The sequence below is a fragment of the Trichechus manatus genome, unplaced genomic scaffold (assembly GCF_000243295.1).
Source record: "Trichechus manatus latirostris isolate Lorelei unplaced genomic scaffold, TriManLat1.0 scaffold00037, whole genome shotgun sequence".
Classification (NCBI taxonomy): domain Eukaryota; kingdom Metazoa; phylum Chordata; class Mammalia; order Sirenia; family Trichechidae; genus Trichechus; species Trichechus manatus.
In genome coordinates this window covers 13,252,676-13,270,555 of record NW_004443973.1, presented here as the reverse complement: position 1 = coordinate 13,270,555, position 17,880 = coordinate 13,252,676, and the positions used below count along the sequence as shown (strand labels likewise).

The 17,880-nt window shown below is 36.9% G+C and overlaps 1 protein-coding gene across 3 annotated transcripts in view; it reads right to left on the bottom strand.

Moving 5' to 3' along the window:
• Nucleotides 1–753: 753 nt before the first annotated feature.
• The window catches only part of TLK1 (tousled like kinase 1), a 156,628-nt gene continuing 139,501 nt past the window's right edge, over nt 754–17,880 (bottom strand). For 2 of the 3 annotated variants that reach the window (XM_004375524.1, XM_023730579.1), the window contains exons 15-21: nt 11,722–11,813; nt 11,552–11,641; nt 11,060–11,229; nt 10,665–10,800; nt 7,605–7,716; nt 6,533–6,640; nt 754–3,811 (exon numbers count right to left, since the gene is read on the bottom strand). In XM_004375524.1, coding sequence (XP_004375581.1) covers nt 3,635–3,811; nt 6,533–6,640; nt 7,605–7,716; nt 10,665–10,800; nt 11,060–11,229; nt 11,552–11,641; nt 11,722–11,813 — 885 coding nt within the window. In that variant the 3' untranslated portion in view covers nt 754–3,634. Of the gene's footprint in view, nt 3,812–6,532; nt 6,641–7,604; nt 7,717–10,664; nt 10,801–11,058; nt 11,230–11,551; nt 11,642–11,721; nt 11,814–17,880 lie in introns of those variants that run through there. The other variant, XR_002823968.1, reaches the window with a different exon arrangement.

The window sequence follows — 17,880 nt, the reverse complement described above, 5'->3', positions numbered from 1 at the left end:
AGCTTCAGACGAGGAACCTGACAGCTATTACCTAGCAGTCCACATGTGAACCCAAGCACTCTGGTTCCAAAACCTGAGCTCTTAACAACTATATTTTATTGCCTGTCTTAAACAGTCATAAATATGTAATCCACATCCCCAGTATTTTAACAAAGGGAGGATTTCCAGGGGGAAACCATGCATTTTGGTCCTAATTAGAAAGTAGCCTTCTACTAAGTTCTTCTCTGCCTCTATACAAACAATTTTTTGAAGTTGGTTTACACACATTTACTCCTGTTTTTTCCATTTAAAAATTAAAGAATTCTCAGGGGAAAAAATCTCAAAAAAGGGGGGTGAGGGGGGAAGGCAAAAGTAGATGGAGATGAACATGTTTTAGGAAACAAAGCTACTTCAAATTGACAGACAAGTTATTTACATTCTAAAACAGTTGCAGAATTCCTGAAACTCAGGGACTAGAATTCTAATTCAATTTAAAAAACAGCTGCCAAAAGCACTTTTTGATTTAGATTGTTATGTCTTCAGAACACTGAGATATGGTATATTTGGGAAGAAAATGATCAGATAACATGTCAAAATCTAAATTGGGATTAGAGAAAGACCTGCCAATGTGATTTTAAAGGTAGAAGTAAGGCCATCACTTTCACACACACAAAAAAACAACAATGTAATTAAGTTGTAAGAGTAAACTAACAAACGAAATGGGCTGTACAGTCTGCATTACCACTAAAACATGGCTAATAGTAACATGATAGTAATCAACATTATTGATTTAATAAGTAATGATGAACAGCAAAAAACACACAATATGCTCTTTAAATGTTTCACTGAAACTCTCTGCCACTTTGGCTTCATGTAATGAGGTATTTGTAGAAGAAGTATTTGTTCACATTTTATATAGCATTTAAATGGAAACAGTTCTATTTTAGGAGGAGGGAATGGCAGTGGGTAAGGAGAAAATAGATTGAGTCGTTATTTTTTGAAAAAGAACCAAATACCCCTCCTTGCCCGACTTAAAAATTATTAGGATGGTTTCTACACTTCATCCTCTCAACATGCACAGAAATCAAAGCAAGATTTTAAAATTATATGCAAGAACCGTACATTTTATCTTGCATCAGTGCTGACTCTTAGAGAAGATCTTGGCAATTATATTAGGGATATAAGACATGCTTTAATTCTGAGGACAGACATCAGGACACTAGAAAACAATTGAATCCCAAAAGAGATTAGAGCCAAAGATTGTCAGTGACTTTGAAATTATTTAGTGGTAAGTACCAATTTCCCATGTGAAGATAACAGTAAATTTATTCCATTTGGTTCAGTTAGCCATCTTGTCCTTGCTGGGTTACTGACATATTATCCAAAATATGTAGCATTTGTCCAGAAGAACCTTAGAGGAGGAGATGGTCTACTAAATTGATTACTATCCTATACATCTTTGATTCTAAGACCTAGGTCAAGGAAGCAGTTTCATTGTATGGCTTGTTGTCCTCCTTTTCTTCATTTTGACACTAGCAGTCAATCACATTTATTTGTGAATAATATTGTAAAGCAAAGATCTATGTCTGTATTACTTTTTCAACCTCATGTTAGATTTACATGTCTACTTAATACTCAGCCCACCAAAATTTTAAATAAAACTAGGCATTTTCTTTTAATTCATTACTTTAAATAACAGTTACTATATGAACATAGAACTTTATGATTCAGAAAGATGAAAGCTCAAACAACAAAACTAAAAAATTTGGGGGCAGTATCTAATACACTCAATCAATGCTAACATTTCATTACCATGTCAATATTTTTTATAGGATTTCTATCTTAATCTACAGAGGAACAGGTATAGCCCTAAACTGTTCCTGATAGCACTACATGTTACTTACCCAGGATTAGCCTTGATAATGGTTATTAGGTTTACTTTAACAGCTTGAAACACTTTATACTTGACTTGAAGTATACTTAAAGAATTTATTCAGCTGATTCTTAAGGAGCCAAGTCAGTCAATGTTTTAAATCTCCAAAGCTCCCTTCAAATGTAATTTTTCATAGTCTTTAAATTTTAACTGTCATTGTTTATTACTGTTTTGGCTACATTCTCTACAATTTCAGCAGCATCTTAAAGAGACAATGTGTCTATGTACAATGAAAAAACAAAATGGCTTGCAACATGAGAAATATGAGCCACAGCTGAACTGTACAATATTAATAAGAGTCTGTGGTAAGTATAGCCTCCTTGTTTTGTAACATGGACAACTTACATGTAAGTATCAGCATTATGAATGTGACAATAAAGAAATAATGTACAGGAGTGAAAGAATGGTTTCTACCCAATAAGGCAGTTAGAAAATGTTTCACATTTTAACAAATCTGTCCAAACCACAAGAAACTTGTTTATGGGAACCATTATCCCACTTTACTGATAAGAACATTCTAGAACAATTTATAAATCTAGTATCTATGTGCTCCACAGCCCTAGAACCCAAGAAACTGATTTAAAAAATTCTATATGTCCAACATTGATCATTTTTACATGCCTTGATTGTTAATGAATGCCTGCTCTTAATCTCTCTGTATGATGTACAGTCAACTTGCACCTTTAAAGAGGTCATTCAATTTTTTAGCAAAGAAGCAACATCATTTAGCAGCAATTAAAGCGCCTTCAAGAAGACTTAAAAAAAATACAATATCCAATTAGAAAAGCCATATTTTTTAAAACATTTTTACAAGAATAAGCTGCTGAAACTTAGTAATTCAAATACGACTTCTGTACAACAATTTACAATAGATAGCTAGGGGGGAATTTATCATTATCCTGCATAGAACTGGTCTGCATTTGGTTACATACTATCACTTGCTTTTGTGAACATGGCCTGGTAACAAAAGAAAAGTACCTGCTAAGAATCCTAACATGTTGAAAACACTGGAAATATTACAATTTAGTGAATTCAACTGATTTCTAAACAAGGAGCTAATTTTGTCAAAGGTGTAAAGGTATCTAGGAAGAACACCTCTCCCTTTAATATAACCAGTGGAAAAAACGGACATGTGATTTTGAGGTACAACTTGGTAAAAGCCAGAATAGGCAAATGAGAAAGTTAACTTTGTCCAAAGGTTCTAACGTTTACATTCTATTACTACAAAACAACTGTCATTGTCATTCAGTTCTTACTTTGGTTTCAGCAACTGCTGAGTGCTGAAGAATGTAACCAGGCACTGTAGTTCTTATGTGTTAGAAATATGTCTCATTTTTTTCCATGTGTTTTTAAATAATGAAAAACTACCCTTCATTATTAGAACTCTCCAGTAACAACCAAATGTATTTAAGTATTATAAACGCTATTTACAGTGTTCCCCCAAACACACAAAACACCATTTTTCTTCTAGCTTAACATGGTACTCCTGTTTATGTGCAACAGGCAGTCATCCTTCACTGCTCAAGATTATAGTCAGAGTGTACATTTATTCACTGTCCATGATCCACTCTTTACAAATGATGCTATGAAGAACTTTAGTTTACTAACAGTTCTCAACCATATCCCGTGTAAAAAAAAGAAAAAACAAACACTCAAATGCTTTCAAACTCAAGTGTGCATCTGGAAACAATTCAAAGGTATCATGCTAATCTTGGAGCAAAGTCAGTAAGAAATTATGCTTGAAGAAGGGGGTGTAGGGGATACTGTCAGCCCAGCCATGTGTAAGTTTCCTGAAGAATTTGATCTTCTCATGTGAGGGAGAAGGTATGGGTCATTTGCCAGTTGGTGCACGTCGAATCGATCTTCCTTCCGGTATGCCAAACAGCGTCTTATGAAGGCCTTACAACAAAAAGGTCAGAAATTAAAATAATCCTTTTCCCTTCTAAATATCAAATCTAAATATCCTACAGAAGGATGGACACACTTAAGACAACAAATAGATCTTATTTTATTGGAAGTGTAAACCTTGAATAATAAAAAATTTCTGTGGCAACAAAATTATCACTCCAAATTCAACTCTCACCTCGGAGCCCCTACTGGTTCAGTTTATAGTCATTATTATTGCTACCATTTGAACTTACTGCTAAAAAGTTGCATTTCTGCTTATAAAATTCTGGAGACTTTTTTCCCCTTTAGCATTTTTTTTCTATTAAAACCACCCTTCTACCCTTGTCCGATTTTACCATCAGTTTAACCTGGCCAAAGGATAGGGTGCCATTTTTAACCTGAATGTTTTTTTCCTATTGGAACTGACTCAATGGCAACAAGTTTTTTAAAATTTTTTTATTTTAATTGCACATAAAATCTTTCTTTAGATGAAGGAAACACTGAAGTGACACTTCTATTAGTTTTTGTTTTCTAGGTTAGCCTTGTGTGTCATCATACTTCTGAAACAAGCTAAATAGAAGAATAAAAATCACTATCTTTTCTTCCTTTTCAACCGTTTTATATATTCTCTTTCCTTGAAACAGCTTCTTACAAAAAACCACTGAAGTATATTTATATAAAAGTGCACAGATCGGAAGTGTGTAACACAAATGAACATGTCTACGCAACCAGTAACCAGATCAAGAAAAAGAACTTTACCAGAACCTCCTAAGCGCCTCCTAAGCCCTACCCTAACCTAACCTGGCTAACCTCTATCCTGGCTTCTAACATCATTGTTGACTTTTTCTTGTTTTGAACTTTCTGTAGACGGAATCACAGATTATGTGTTCTCCTTTGCCTGGCTTCTTTCACTCAACATGTTTGTTAAGATTCATCCATTTTTTTCTGGCAACGGATAAAATATTCTCAAGGGACAACTGATAAAATTGTCTCCCTTTCTTACTGCTAACACTAGAAATAACTTTAGCCTGTCTTGAAATTCCACATAAATTCATGAATTAAAACATTTGTAGGAAAAAACTACAACTAAGTGGAATTTAATCACATTAAAAAGTTATTATTTTGCACCTTTTTTGCCTTGAAATTCATTATAAGTAAATTTTTCTCTAAAATCAAGTGTAACTATTCTTATTATACTATGGTTAGCTTACTTCTATTTATAAAACATTTCTCTGATCACTTAGATCTTATCTTTTTAAAGTCGGTAACAAATTAAAAAAGTTTCAGAGAGCACACTAAAAGATTAAGATGGAGAAAAAAATCAAGAGTGACTGACACTCTGCAGGCACAGTTTGTGGGGATGAAAGGCTACCATCAGCAGGGTTAAGGCTAAGCAGTCTGTAACAAACAAAAGTACTTAAGATGCCCACCCCAGGTCAGGGGGAAGTACTTGGCAAAGGTGTGCTCTGTGGGGACAAGAGGTAAAAAATACATGTGAACTTCCCTGCCTCCTTCCTACATTTCAGGATAGAACCAGAAATGGCTAAATGGGACTCCTCTTTGGCACACTCCACTCCCTCTTGGTCATTTTTTTCCCCATATTTAAAAAATAAATGGATTTTGCTTTGACTAAATTTATTTAATCCTGTTCTCACTGAGGCTGTAAACAGAAAGACAAGATTTAGATGCTAGCACTGTTAAGATATTTTTATTACATTTATCTTTTTTCCTTGATTTTCTTTTTTTTTCCTTATTGTTGTAAAATACGTTTACATCATCTTAATTGTCAAAATCTTCTAATACATTCAAATAACTAGCAAAAAAACCAATAAAGATGTTAAGAGACAAAATGTAATGCTATACGAAACCCAGTACGTTTTCAATTCTGAAGTCTAGTCTAACCTCAAACAGGGGCAACATCTAGCATTATTTGTCTATACTCTAACAACACAGAAAGTACATAATGCCTGTTTATGAATTATTCTATGGCCTGGGCTATTCCTATCATCAGAAATAGAAACGTCATGTGTTTTTCTTAGGAATTTCACAGGGTTTAGAAAAGGGAAGCCTCTAACAGGAGGTCACAGAGAAATGAGCTCCATGACAGCAGGCTTTCTCAAGAGCTAGTACAGGGCAGCAAAAAGGTCAAGGACATGGATTGTGGAGTCTGGGAGAAGTAGATACCTCCGAGCCACTGCTCTGCTACTTACTAGCTGGTATGATTCTGGAAAAGGCACTTACTTTTGCTATGGCTTGGCTGGATTCCTCCATTATAAAATAGGATACCAAAAGTACCTACACCTCATAACGTTGTTAAAAGACAATGTATATAAAGCATCAAAACAATGCTTGGCACACAGTAAACACTAAATAAGTGGTAGTTATTATGACTACTTTTATTACTTTTTAGATACTTAAACATCCCAGGTGAAGTATCAATATAAGCTGATATATGAGACATAAAGGTAATGATGGGCCTAGATCTTGTGATTTTCCCTAATTTTCGAAAAAGCAAGTTGGTGTGCACAATGAACAAGAATCCATATTTAGGTCCTTAAAAGATAAAAATTATCGCAACCGAAGGCCTAAGCTACTACTTTTTCCAGAGCAAACCACCAGCTCCTACTGCACCGAATTCCTGGGCAGCAGCAATCCCTTTTACTTTACCTTGTCTTAAGTACAATTTATGAAACAAAATTTATCTTATAGAACTTATTTACATAAATTTAATACCTTGGCTTCACTGCTTACAACTGGTTTTACAGGGAACTGGACTTCTGTGGCTTTTAATATTGTGTTTTCTTGAAGGATGTCTTGCTGAGATTGATTGTGACCAAATGGCTAAAAAAAATTGAATAAAATGTTGAGAAATATCTCTCTCAAAATATTTAAACAAAGATATCATTAGTAAATCCCTAAGATGTAAATGATTTGTGTTCTAAAATTTTTTCCTCAGTTATTTGGAGCTTTAAATTAATTAATCCTTAACACAGCTGAAACACTGTCAGAAGCAGTAGAAAATAATGCTGTTGCAATGTAAGTAAGATAAAATAGAAATATAAATTTAAAATTTTTCTTGAATGTTTAAAAAAATGAGGCTTGATTAGAGAAGAGATGAAGAAGTAGTGGAAATATCTGTGGCGATTCCAAAGAATAAAATACTTTGTACATGATACGCTAACTTAACTGAAATAGCTCTGGGTTTGGAGTTAGGAGATCTGGGTTTGGTCCTAACTTACTGTGAACTTCCCGGTAAGTCCCTTAACCTTTCTTCCCTTATTTATCAAATGAAGGTATGGGGTGGGAGGTGGACTAGATGATATCTGTAACTTGTAGTTCTGATTTTAATATAAAAAGAGGTATGGGAAGAACTAAGACTATGTTAGATGGTATTTCCCTGAGGAAGCACAGGAGAAACTATGCCTGGCCGACCGGTATGGTGTGTGTGAGGAGGAGGGGAGGGTTGGAGGGAAGGGGAGTATATGAGAAGTGGAGAGAATGTTTGGAGGATAATGAAAAGTGTTTTGACTTCAGTATTGCTAATAGTAGAATATGTTAGCACTGTTAATAGCTACTTCTTTTTCTTACCAAAACAAACAAAAGCAAAAAGCAGGCCAAACAGACTGGTGTGACATTAAAGTAATTCTGAGCCACGGAAATTTTAGGAAGAAACAGAGCAAAAGCCTGGTTTCCCTTGGAAGGATCTACATTGACTACTATTAATGACACTTTGCATTTAAAAGGGGAAAATCCAACACAATTTATCTCTATACAACTGAAACTAGTGTAACTTTAACTAACTTACCTTTCTACCATAGAGACACTGAAAAAAGATGACTCCAACCGACCACACATCAACCTTGTTGGAAATCTTTGGTGGCTCTTTTCCAACTACAAAACACTCTGGAGGTAAATACCTATAGTTTTTTGGGAGATAAAAAGAAAAGAAGACTTATTAACAATGTGTAACTTAAAACCTTCGAAATATACAAATCTTAGAATATTCACTTAAACCACACACAAATTTGAGGACTGTCATCAATGAAAACCATCAATTAGACTTTTGAAGCATTTACATTCTTGTACAACCAAAACACACAACCTTAAACAAAAAAATTCATTAGAAATTACAGGGCTCTAATGTGAATATCTAATGATAGAAGAAAGCCTCCTCCCCCATCCCCTTTACCACTGTTCAAACTGCAGGCAGCTCTCATCCTAAAATATATACCTGCTCAAGTAGTCTGTTTGTTTAAACAACCTCAACAGTGCTCATTGCCAACAAGACGTCGTATCTCATTTGTAACACAAGACTCATACTGATCTGGAAACAACTTAAATTTCCAAAATCTGAATTTACTCCCAAATTGGCTAGTCAAAGCCACCTCACTTGGTTCCCCAGACTGCTCCTTTTCTTCCTCTGTGCTTTTGAATATGATAAACTCTAATGCTTTCCCCTAATCACTCCAATTCACTTGGTGAGCACCTTTTCTTCTTCAACCCATGTGACCTCCAAAAGCCTTCTCTGCTTCTCTCCAGGCAGTTTAGCTACTTGCAGGACTTTACAGCTCCTCTGTATGGCAGGAAACTGCAATTAGACCGGATGGGAGCAGCTCAAGGAGCTCTCACTCTGCAGTTTCAAGCACTAGAAGCATGTAAAATATATTGAGTATTAAAAAATGTGTGCTATTTGTAAGTTAATAATTTTTCATAAGGAAAGGTTAAAATAAATTCATCACCTCAGACGATAAAGAAAAAGATCTATTAGGGATCCTAGCACTGCACACTTCAAAAATTAAGATAAACAAAAAATCCTGGAAAGCAATAATAGAGCTAAATGGGATCTACCCTTTTATGCTTCAGTTTTGTACTCACTATGCTAAAATTGTTGAGATTTTAGCAGGATGATGATAGAACTCTTAAAAAATATGTGAAACTTCTTTGAAGCAGAACCACCAAGATGACTAATACTTATTCACGATGTAAATTCTTTCCCTACTCCCAAAATCAACTGAAAAGCTATATATGTCTTATTAAAAGTGCAGGTTTTGTGCAGTGTTTTGCACAGGCATGTATATGTACGCGTAACTAAAACAAGAATGGCTCAATCAGTGTTTAGACTTTTTTCTTTTAGCAACAGGGCTAGATTGTCTCTAAAATGGTTTAAACAAGGAGAACAGTTGTAGGAACTGACAGTAAAGACAATTGGAAAAAAAAAAAGATCACTCAGATTCAGTGAATGATTGCATTGGAGACCTAACAGAGAGACACACATTCAAACTTACCTTCTTCCCAGTGATACTGACAAATATTTCAAGCTTCTGGAGATGAAAGATAATTTGCAAAAGCAATATATACATGTATTCTAAAAGTCTGCTAAGTATCATCATTAGAAAGGATAAAAGGGTTATTAGGACATCCCGGTTTACCAACTACATAGCTGAACAACCACTGGGACCGTAACAATTAACATTTTTTGGAGCACTGTTTCTATGAGAAACATTCCAGGTTCCTACATGAAAACGCCACAACTCTATCTCCTTCCTGCACAGCCCTGAAACATAGGAGGGAAACTTCCCTGCTCTGCCCAACACTAGCAAAGCCGTAGTGAGAGGGAAACAATACAGTGGGGAGCCTCCTACAGAGGAGGAACTGTTCTATTATTTAGAACATGATTTCTAAGCTGTCTTCCATAGAGTCCAGGGTTCTACCAAGAAAGCTTGTTTTTGTTGATTTTATTTATTAAAAGATTCTGCTGTTTTTTTTTTAAAAAAAAAAAAAAAAAAAAAAAAGCCCCGTTGCTAAAAGAAAAAAGTCTAAATACTGAGTGAGAATATTGACTTAGGTGTTTACAAGCTGGAATAATAATTTTCTTTAAATATGAAAAAAAAAATCCATGACATTATCTTATTCATATTCTTAGAATATACCACAAGCAGAATTTGAAATTTTAAAATGGTTTTAAAAGAACGCAGGAATATGACTAATCCCTGTTCATAAAAAGTAAAATCCATACAGACCAATGGCACCCAGTGGAACTGGTTATAATGTGGCCCGCTTAACTGCACGAAGACCGTTCTGGAAGCCCTAAGTCACATTTATGTTTGTAGTCACTATCCTGTTCAATTAAGTCAAGTACAGTTATCTGTCTTCCCACTAAGATGCCACTCCTTTTGCTAAACTAATGGATCCTGAAAACTAAGTTTTGAAATTTTATAGTCTGCGTACTCAACTTTAGTGAACTTGAGGGTAAGTTTCAAACTTCACAGTGAAGTAGTTTTCGTCAACACCAAAGTGCTCTAACGGGATGACATTCATTTAAAGTTGTATCTATGAATCTACAGTTTTATACCTGTATTTATAAAGTCATTAAAAGGATTTCTGAGACTCAAGCTCAAAGACCAAGAATATGCCAAGTTAATCCCCTACCCACGATCACCCATCCCTCCCGAACAAAAACTACAACCACAAAACCTCTACAGAAAGGGCTTGATGCTTAACAGTTATTGCTTGTAATAGTTAACCTATCATATTTCAGTAAGTATTTGTATTCATGATAAACATCACCCTAAGACTGCAGAAGAAAAATTCATGAATTCTCCGTGTTGGGAGTTTCTGGCTAGGAAACACTGAAGTCACTTGCTGATGCCAAGTCATTCTCTCTCCAGTTTGCTGAGATCTGCAGTTATGAGCAGATGAAAAAAGAAGACTAACAAGAGTAGTCTCCCTCCCTACTCAGAGGCTTCATACAGTACCCTCACCACAGTAATCTCAAAGGCTACATAAAAAGAAAAACTAAATTCTCATTAAAGACTGGGAGAGTCACAAACCTAGATAACTTCATTACATTTAATAACACATTTACCAGTAAGTGCCTGCTCCTTGTGAAGTTAGATCCATTCCATCTACACCATAGCTATCATCATCCATAATCTTGGACAGACCAAAATCAGTGATTTTGATTTCTCCACATGCCGTTCCATCTACCAGAAGAATGTTTCCTAAGAACAAAATTTAAGATTCTTTTAATGATACACAGATGACAAACACTATCTTTACTAATTAAGCTGACTTTCAGAAAGTGAATATATATATTTAAAATGTGGTGATATTAATAAAAACACTTTTAATTCTACTAGTACTCTACTGAAGTTTTAAAAACAGAACCCCAAAGCATATTTTCAGATAACTTAATGAATATGACTTTAAAAATCTATATTCTTTATAGCTTAAAAAATTATTTAACATTACATTATTTACCTGGCTTAAGATCATAATGTATAATAGGGGGTTTGATCTCATTGAGATATCTTAGTGCATTTACAATCTGCATTACAATAGACCTAGCTTCTTTCTCTGACATTAATTTATGTTGCTTCAGATAGAAATCCAAGTCATTGCCTTCACAATATTCTAACACTGTACAAAATCTACAATAGAAAAGAGAAAAAAAAATTAGACATAAAATTGTATCCAGTAATTCTGAATCATAATGGAGAAAGACTGTTTGTCATTGTCACAGAATAGGAAGGGCAAACATCTTTAACACACAATATGGAAAAAAATAACATATTCCAAGATAAATAATATATAGTTTGGGTAAAACAGTATACTGAGATCTATTTAAGAGTCTTCTGTATTTAGATAAAACACACATTGTATTTATTTGAGATCGGGTCTCACATATACTTTATTTCATTATCATAGCACTTTTAAGGTTTTCTTAAAAACTAAATCCTTTTAGTCACTTACGTATCTGTGTCCAAAGAGAAATAATCATAGAGTTTAACTATTCTGGGATGGTCCAGTTCTTTGTGTATTCTATACTCTCTGCAGGCATGCCTAAGGGAAGAGAGTACATTAATTCTCCATGACCATTATAAATTTTTTTCAATTTATAAGAATAATGCATTAATATTTACTTATAGTAGTTTTCTTTCTTCTCATCTCTCCAGCTTTTATTAAGCTGATGGATCTTCACAGCAGCATATCTTTGTTCATAAAGGTCGAAAGCCTAGGATTCAAGACAAACAACAGTTATGACCAAAGACCAACTGAATAGCTGAACACATCTTTCTTATTTTGGCGATAAGCTTTGCAATAATACTGAATTAGAATACACACTACAATTTTTAGCAACCATCTCTGCTAAGACTACATATAGTTCAATGACACATTTATAATCTGAAATGAGATACAAATTCCATGGTGATAAACCAGAGAACACTGCACCTGAACTGAATTTTTACATTCAAGTTTTAGAAATGCCAATAGGTCGAATCAAGATACAGCACTAAAGTGATTATTTGTTTTTAATATAGACCTGCACCTCTATACTGGCAGTAGCAGTAAGCAGCCAGGAAAACAGGTGGCTATAACACTTCTTGTGGGTTGGATAAAGCAAATCTTTTTCCTCTGTTTTTTCCCAGCAATCCTCCACTTCTTTTGAAACTTCTTTTCCACTTCTATGAAAACTGACAAGTTCCTAACAAATTCCCAACTGTTCTTTAAAAAATTCTAAACTATTATTAAACTGTTCAAACATCTACAAAAGTAGAGAGAACAGTACAGTGAGCCCTTATGTACCCACCACCCCCATCAGTTTAAAAAATTATCAAGATTTTGCCATTCTTGATTCATTCATTTCCTATTCTTCATGCTTCTTCTCCCTACCCCTTCCCCCTGGAGTAGTTTCAAAGCAAATCCCAGACAGTACACCCATTCTTCACTTATTGACATGGTTAGGTCCCAAAGACCAGGTCATTATGTGAAAATTGGCATTATGCAAAGATGGAGGGTTATTTTTTTTGTTTTCAGACCATCCATTTGTCTGATTTTTTTTTTCATTTAGAAAATATGATCATAGAAATAATACCAGCTAAGATTTACTGATGTGCTCATCACTGTGACGAGTCCAGTTATGGATTATCCCTCTGTGGAAAAGGAGGCCTGGAGAAGACAAAGCTAGATAAAGTCGGGCTGTGTGACTGGAGGGCCCATGGCTTAACTACCTCACCTTCCTCCTGTGCTGCGTCAGAGCTTCCCCGACAGAGCTGCCTCCAGGGCTCCACTCCTACTCCTGCAAGCCCTGTATTCATGATCCTGGAGCCTATTCTGTCCTCTGGGCCTGGCGAATCACCATGGCTCGGGACTTGCTGCCAGGGTACTGGGAACCTGGCTGTGCACCTGGCCCCACTGAGGTGGCGAAGGCTTCTGGCCCAGTTCAGCTCGCACTGGGATTTCATTAAACTCACACTCATTTCTTCCAAATACCCTCTCAGACACCTATTTCTTTCCTCGCTTCCCACCCCAAAGCAATTCTGAGCTGCAGGGCCTCAGGCAGCATAGGAGCTGGGAACCCAGAACAGGCGCCCACTGGCTTGGTGCTGCCCGTCCTGCAGCAGCTGGACACTGTGCCTCTGGCAACACAGCCCAGCTTCCCGGGGGCCTCCTGGAGACCCTCCTTGAGGGAGGAGACGCTCTACAACCATTGCCACCATGCCCGCTGCCTCGCTAATGTGCAAAATAGTCAGACAGTAGATTTTTCAGTGTTGTCATAAATGCGAAATGTCAGATAACAAGTCGTTAAGTGAGAAGTACTGTTATGTTGTTTCACCCTTAAATACGTCAGTATTTCTAAGAAAAAGCCCTTAAAAAACAAAACAAAACACAATCACAGTATCATTATCACCTCTAACTACATCAATAATAATTCCTCGATCTCATCTAATACCTAACCTGTCTTCAATTTTCCCTGGTTGTCTCAAAAAAAGGTTTTAAATCACCAGCCTGATTCTCAAATAAAAACAACACAGAATGATAGTATTCTTTTGAAGCTTCACAATTTGTACATGTTTTTTAACAAGGCACAGTGGTTAAGAGCTCGGCTGCTAACCAAAAACTCAGCAGTTCGGATCCACCAGCCGTTCCTTGGAAACCCTACATGGCAGTTCCACTCTGTCCTATAGTGTCACTATGAGTTGGAATCAACTTGACAGCAACAGATTTGTTTTGGTTTTATGGTTAAAGAGAGATTAAATAATTTGGATTTCACTGTGATTTATATACAATGGTGCTCTTTAAAAAACCACTTGAATATCCAATAAACATTAGCTGTTACATTAAGTTTAAAGTAACAGAAAAGAATAAAAATAAGAGTTAACGTACAAGAAACAGCAAAAAAGTAGAAAGGATAAGAAATTCAAAGGCAATCATAATAAAGGACAATAGAAGAAAATAAAATTGTTTAAGTATACCACTAGTAAAAGGTTATTATCATTGTAGACTGATTATAAAAAATTAATGTTTTTCTCCTAAAATAAGGTGAGTGAGGGTATAGCTTCCCATAAAGCTAGTATGGTAATCACTTAGCAACTGATTAAAAATCTTCCACCTTGACAGAGATAAGTCTCTATTTTCTTTTTTTTTAAATTTTTTTATTGTGCTTTAGGTGAAAGTTCCATGACACTGGCTGTGCTCCCCTCAATTTGCCAGCACTCTCCCTGTTTCCGCCCTGGATTCCCCATTTCCCTTCGTCTGGATTTTCTACCCCTTCCTGCCTTCTCATCTTTGCTTTTGAGCAATGTTGTCCTTTTGATCTCATAATTGATTGTTCTAAGGAATACTTGGATGTTACTGTTTATTTTATGGGCCTACTGTTTGGCTGAAAGGTGTTCTCTGGGAATGGCTTCAGTTCTAGGTCGTGAGCGTGTCATACGGTGATAATCTCAGGGGTTCCTCCAGTCTCTTTCAGACCAGCAAGTCTGGCCTTTTTTGTGAATCTGATTTTTTGTTCTACATTTTTCTCCCGCTCTGTCCGAGACCCTCTGTTGTGATCCCAGTCAGAGCAGTCGGTAGCGGTGGGCAGGCACCCTCTAGTTCTTCTGGTCTCAGGGTGGTGTAGGCTGTGGTTCATGTGATCCGTTAGTCCTCTGGACTAACTGTTCCCTTGAGTCTTTGGTTTTCTTCATTCTCCTTTGCTCCGGACAGGAAGAGACCAATAGTTGTTATCTTAGATGGTTGCTAGCAAGCTTTTAAGACCCCAGATGCTACTTGCCAAACTAGGATGCAGAACCTTGTGTTTATGAACTGACATAGATGTCCCCCTAGTCTATGGTCCTTAGCCTTTGAGCCTAGGAACTTCATCCTGCAAGGTGCCTGGTAATATCTAAGAAGTTTCCATGATTGTGCCCCTTGTGTGCTCTATTGTTTATATTAATATACATGCAGCACCTACAATTCTGTATGTAGAAATATCCACAAACCTGTATCTGCAGGTGGGTGTGCCCCCTTACACCCTCCCACACCTCTCTGGCATACATACATATCTACCTATGATCCATCCCATAGATTATTGTTTATTAATACTATTGTTACAGGATTGTCTATGTTATAGTAATTACCCTTTATTCTTGCGTTCCTCTCAGTCTCTTCCTTTGCCTTGGTCATGTTGTGCTCACTTCCACCCTACTGTGTATTGCCTTTCCCTTCACCAACATTAACACGTCTTCTATCGAGTTAGTAGTTTTCCTCCCACTCCCACCCCCTGCCCCACAAAGGTCTCTATTTCTTGACTTATAATCTGCTTTATTTGTTTCTCAATGGATCTGGCAACAATGAAAAGGCTTTTAAGGGGTTGGAGAGCTGTAGTTAGTATTTAAATGAGTACAGAAGTTTCTCAAATCACTGGGTCCTAATTTGCATTTTCTAATTTCTACATAAGCCTTTTCTTCAAAAGTCCTATCTATGGGGCTAAAATCAGTTGCAGCGGCAGAAGGCTGTCATGAAAACCATTAGAAGGCCCAAAAGCCGGGCAACTGTTAGGCTGAGACAATGTTAACTGTACTTTTAGCAATTTTTAGATTCAAGTTAGTTATTTTCAGATCCAAGATGAGACACTATAATCTTATTTTCTACCTTGTTACTTGGGAAAGCCTACCTCAACCATTAAGTGCTTGAAGATGAACTACTGTTCCTGTTGTTAGCTGCTGTCCAGTCAGCCCCCAATGCATGGCGACCCCACGCAGAACTGAACAAAACGCTGTCCAATCCCACACTATCCCCATGATCAGTTATAGACTGGACCACTGTGATCCACAGGGTTTTCACTGGCTGATTTTTGGAAATAGATCTCCAGGCCTTTATTCCTATTCTGTCTTAATCTGGAAGCTCCACTGAAACCTGTTCAGCATCACAGCAACAGACAAGCCTCTACTGACAGATGGGTGGTGGCCACACACGAGGTGCACTGGCCAGGAATCAAACTTGTGTCTCCTGCATGGAATTCTTCCACTGAACCACCATTGCCCTTGAACCACCATTAGAATCAGAGAAAGAGGAATTGGAAGAGAGCTTAAAGATAACTCTTGACGGGTGAGGAACATGCACCATCACATTTAATGACCTGTCCAAGTTAACAAAACAACAATAAATAGTAACTGCTTGAACCAAGATCGGAATTCAAGTTCTCTGCCTCCAAATCCCATAATTTTTCCCAGAGTCAGAACTAAAATCCAGTTTGTCTTCAGGAAACCAAGAAGGCAAAGTCCCTGCCTCATTCAACAAAAAGGATTCCTAATAATAATGATGTTGTTAGTTGCCACTGAATTGATTCCGGCTCATGGCAACCCCACGTGTGCAGAGTAGAACTGCTCCATAGGGTTTTCAAGGATGTGACCTTTCAGAAGCAGATCGCCAGGTCTGTCTTCCGACACACTTCTGGGTGGGTTTGAAGCACCAACCTTTCAGCGCTTAACCATCTACACCACCCAGGGACTGCTAATAATGTTAATAGCTTACTGAGCACCATTGTTCTACGTGATTTACATGTGTTGGCACATTTAATCACTACAACAACTCTATGATGTAGGTACTATTATTATTCCTGGATGAAGACAGTGAAATGGAAGATAAGTAATAAGCCTAAATTCACAAAGTTAGTAAACAGCAGTCAGGATTCAAATCCAGTCTGCCTGGCTTCAGAACCCACGCTCTTAACCACTAATTGATAAGTAATGAAGCACAAAGTATCACCAGAAGCTTATAAAAGGCACACCAAATCTGATCTGAGGAGATGCACAGGGTCAGGGAAGCATTCTAGAAGAAATGAAGTTGAAGGTGAGAATACAACCTTCAATATGACTTCTTCCTAACTAAGAACAAATGAGAAGTCACTGGGACTTTTAAAGCAGGGGAATGATCAGACTGCCTCTTGTATGCTGGAGCATACAAAATTAACTGGAGAAGTAAAATATCTAAAAGAAAGCGATCAGCTAGGAGGCTCTAGTAGCAACAGGCTGTCTCAATAGGCAATAGAGAATGAGGCCCTGAGCAGCAGAGACAGATAAGCGTTATCAGTGGATTTAAGAGAGCTTAATGACATTTATAACAGCAAGCATCAGATACTGGTTATATACTGGGGGAAAGGAGCTGAGGGAAATGAAAGCTTCTGTGTTTTTTTACTTGAGGGACTGGGCAGATGAATGGCAATGCTACCTACTGAAGTAGGCAACAGTGTTAGAAGAAGGGGTTGTGGAAGAGAGGAAAATGACTTCTATTTTAGACATGAGTTTGAGGTGTCTATGAAGCATCCATATGAGGTAAACAGGCAAGTCAGATATTCAGGTATGAACTGAGAAGGAAAGCGTAGGTTAGAGATGAAATCACACAGATGGTAACTCAGTGAATGACAGTCAATAAAATCTTCTAGATTTCTATTCTCTAGAGAGCATACAGAATGAGAAAAGAGGCCTCAGAACTCCAGTATTTAAAGATCGGGCAGAAAGACATCACTTTTATGCAAATAATGTGCACATTATGTTTTTTGACAACCGCGTAACCCTCTCGCACATTATTTTCCTAGGTGTGCTAGGCCTATTATATGTGTAGGCACGTTATCTGTGAAAAATACAGTAGTGTGGGGCCCTGGTGGTGCAGCGATTAAAGGGCTTGGTTGCTAACCAAAATGTCAGCAGTCTGAATCCACCAACTTCTCTGTGGAAACCTATGGGGCAGTTCTACTCTGTCCTATAGGGTCACTATGAGTTGGAATCAACTCGATGGCAATGGGTTTGGCTTTTTTT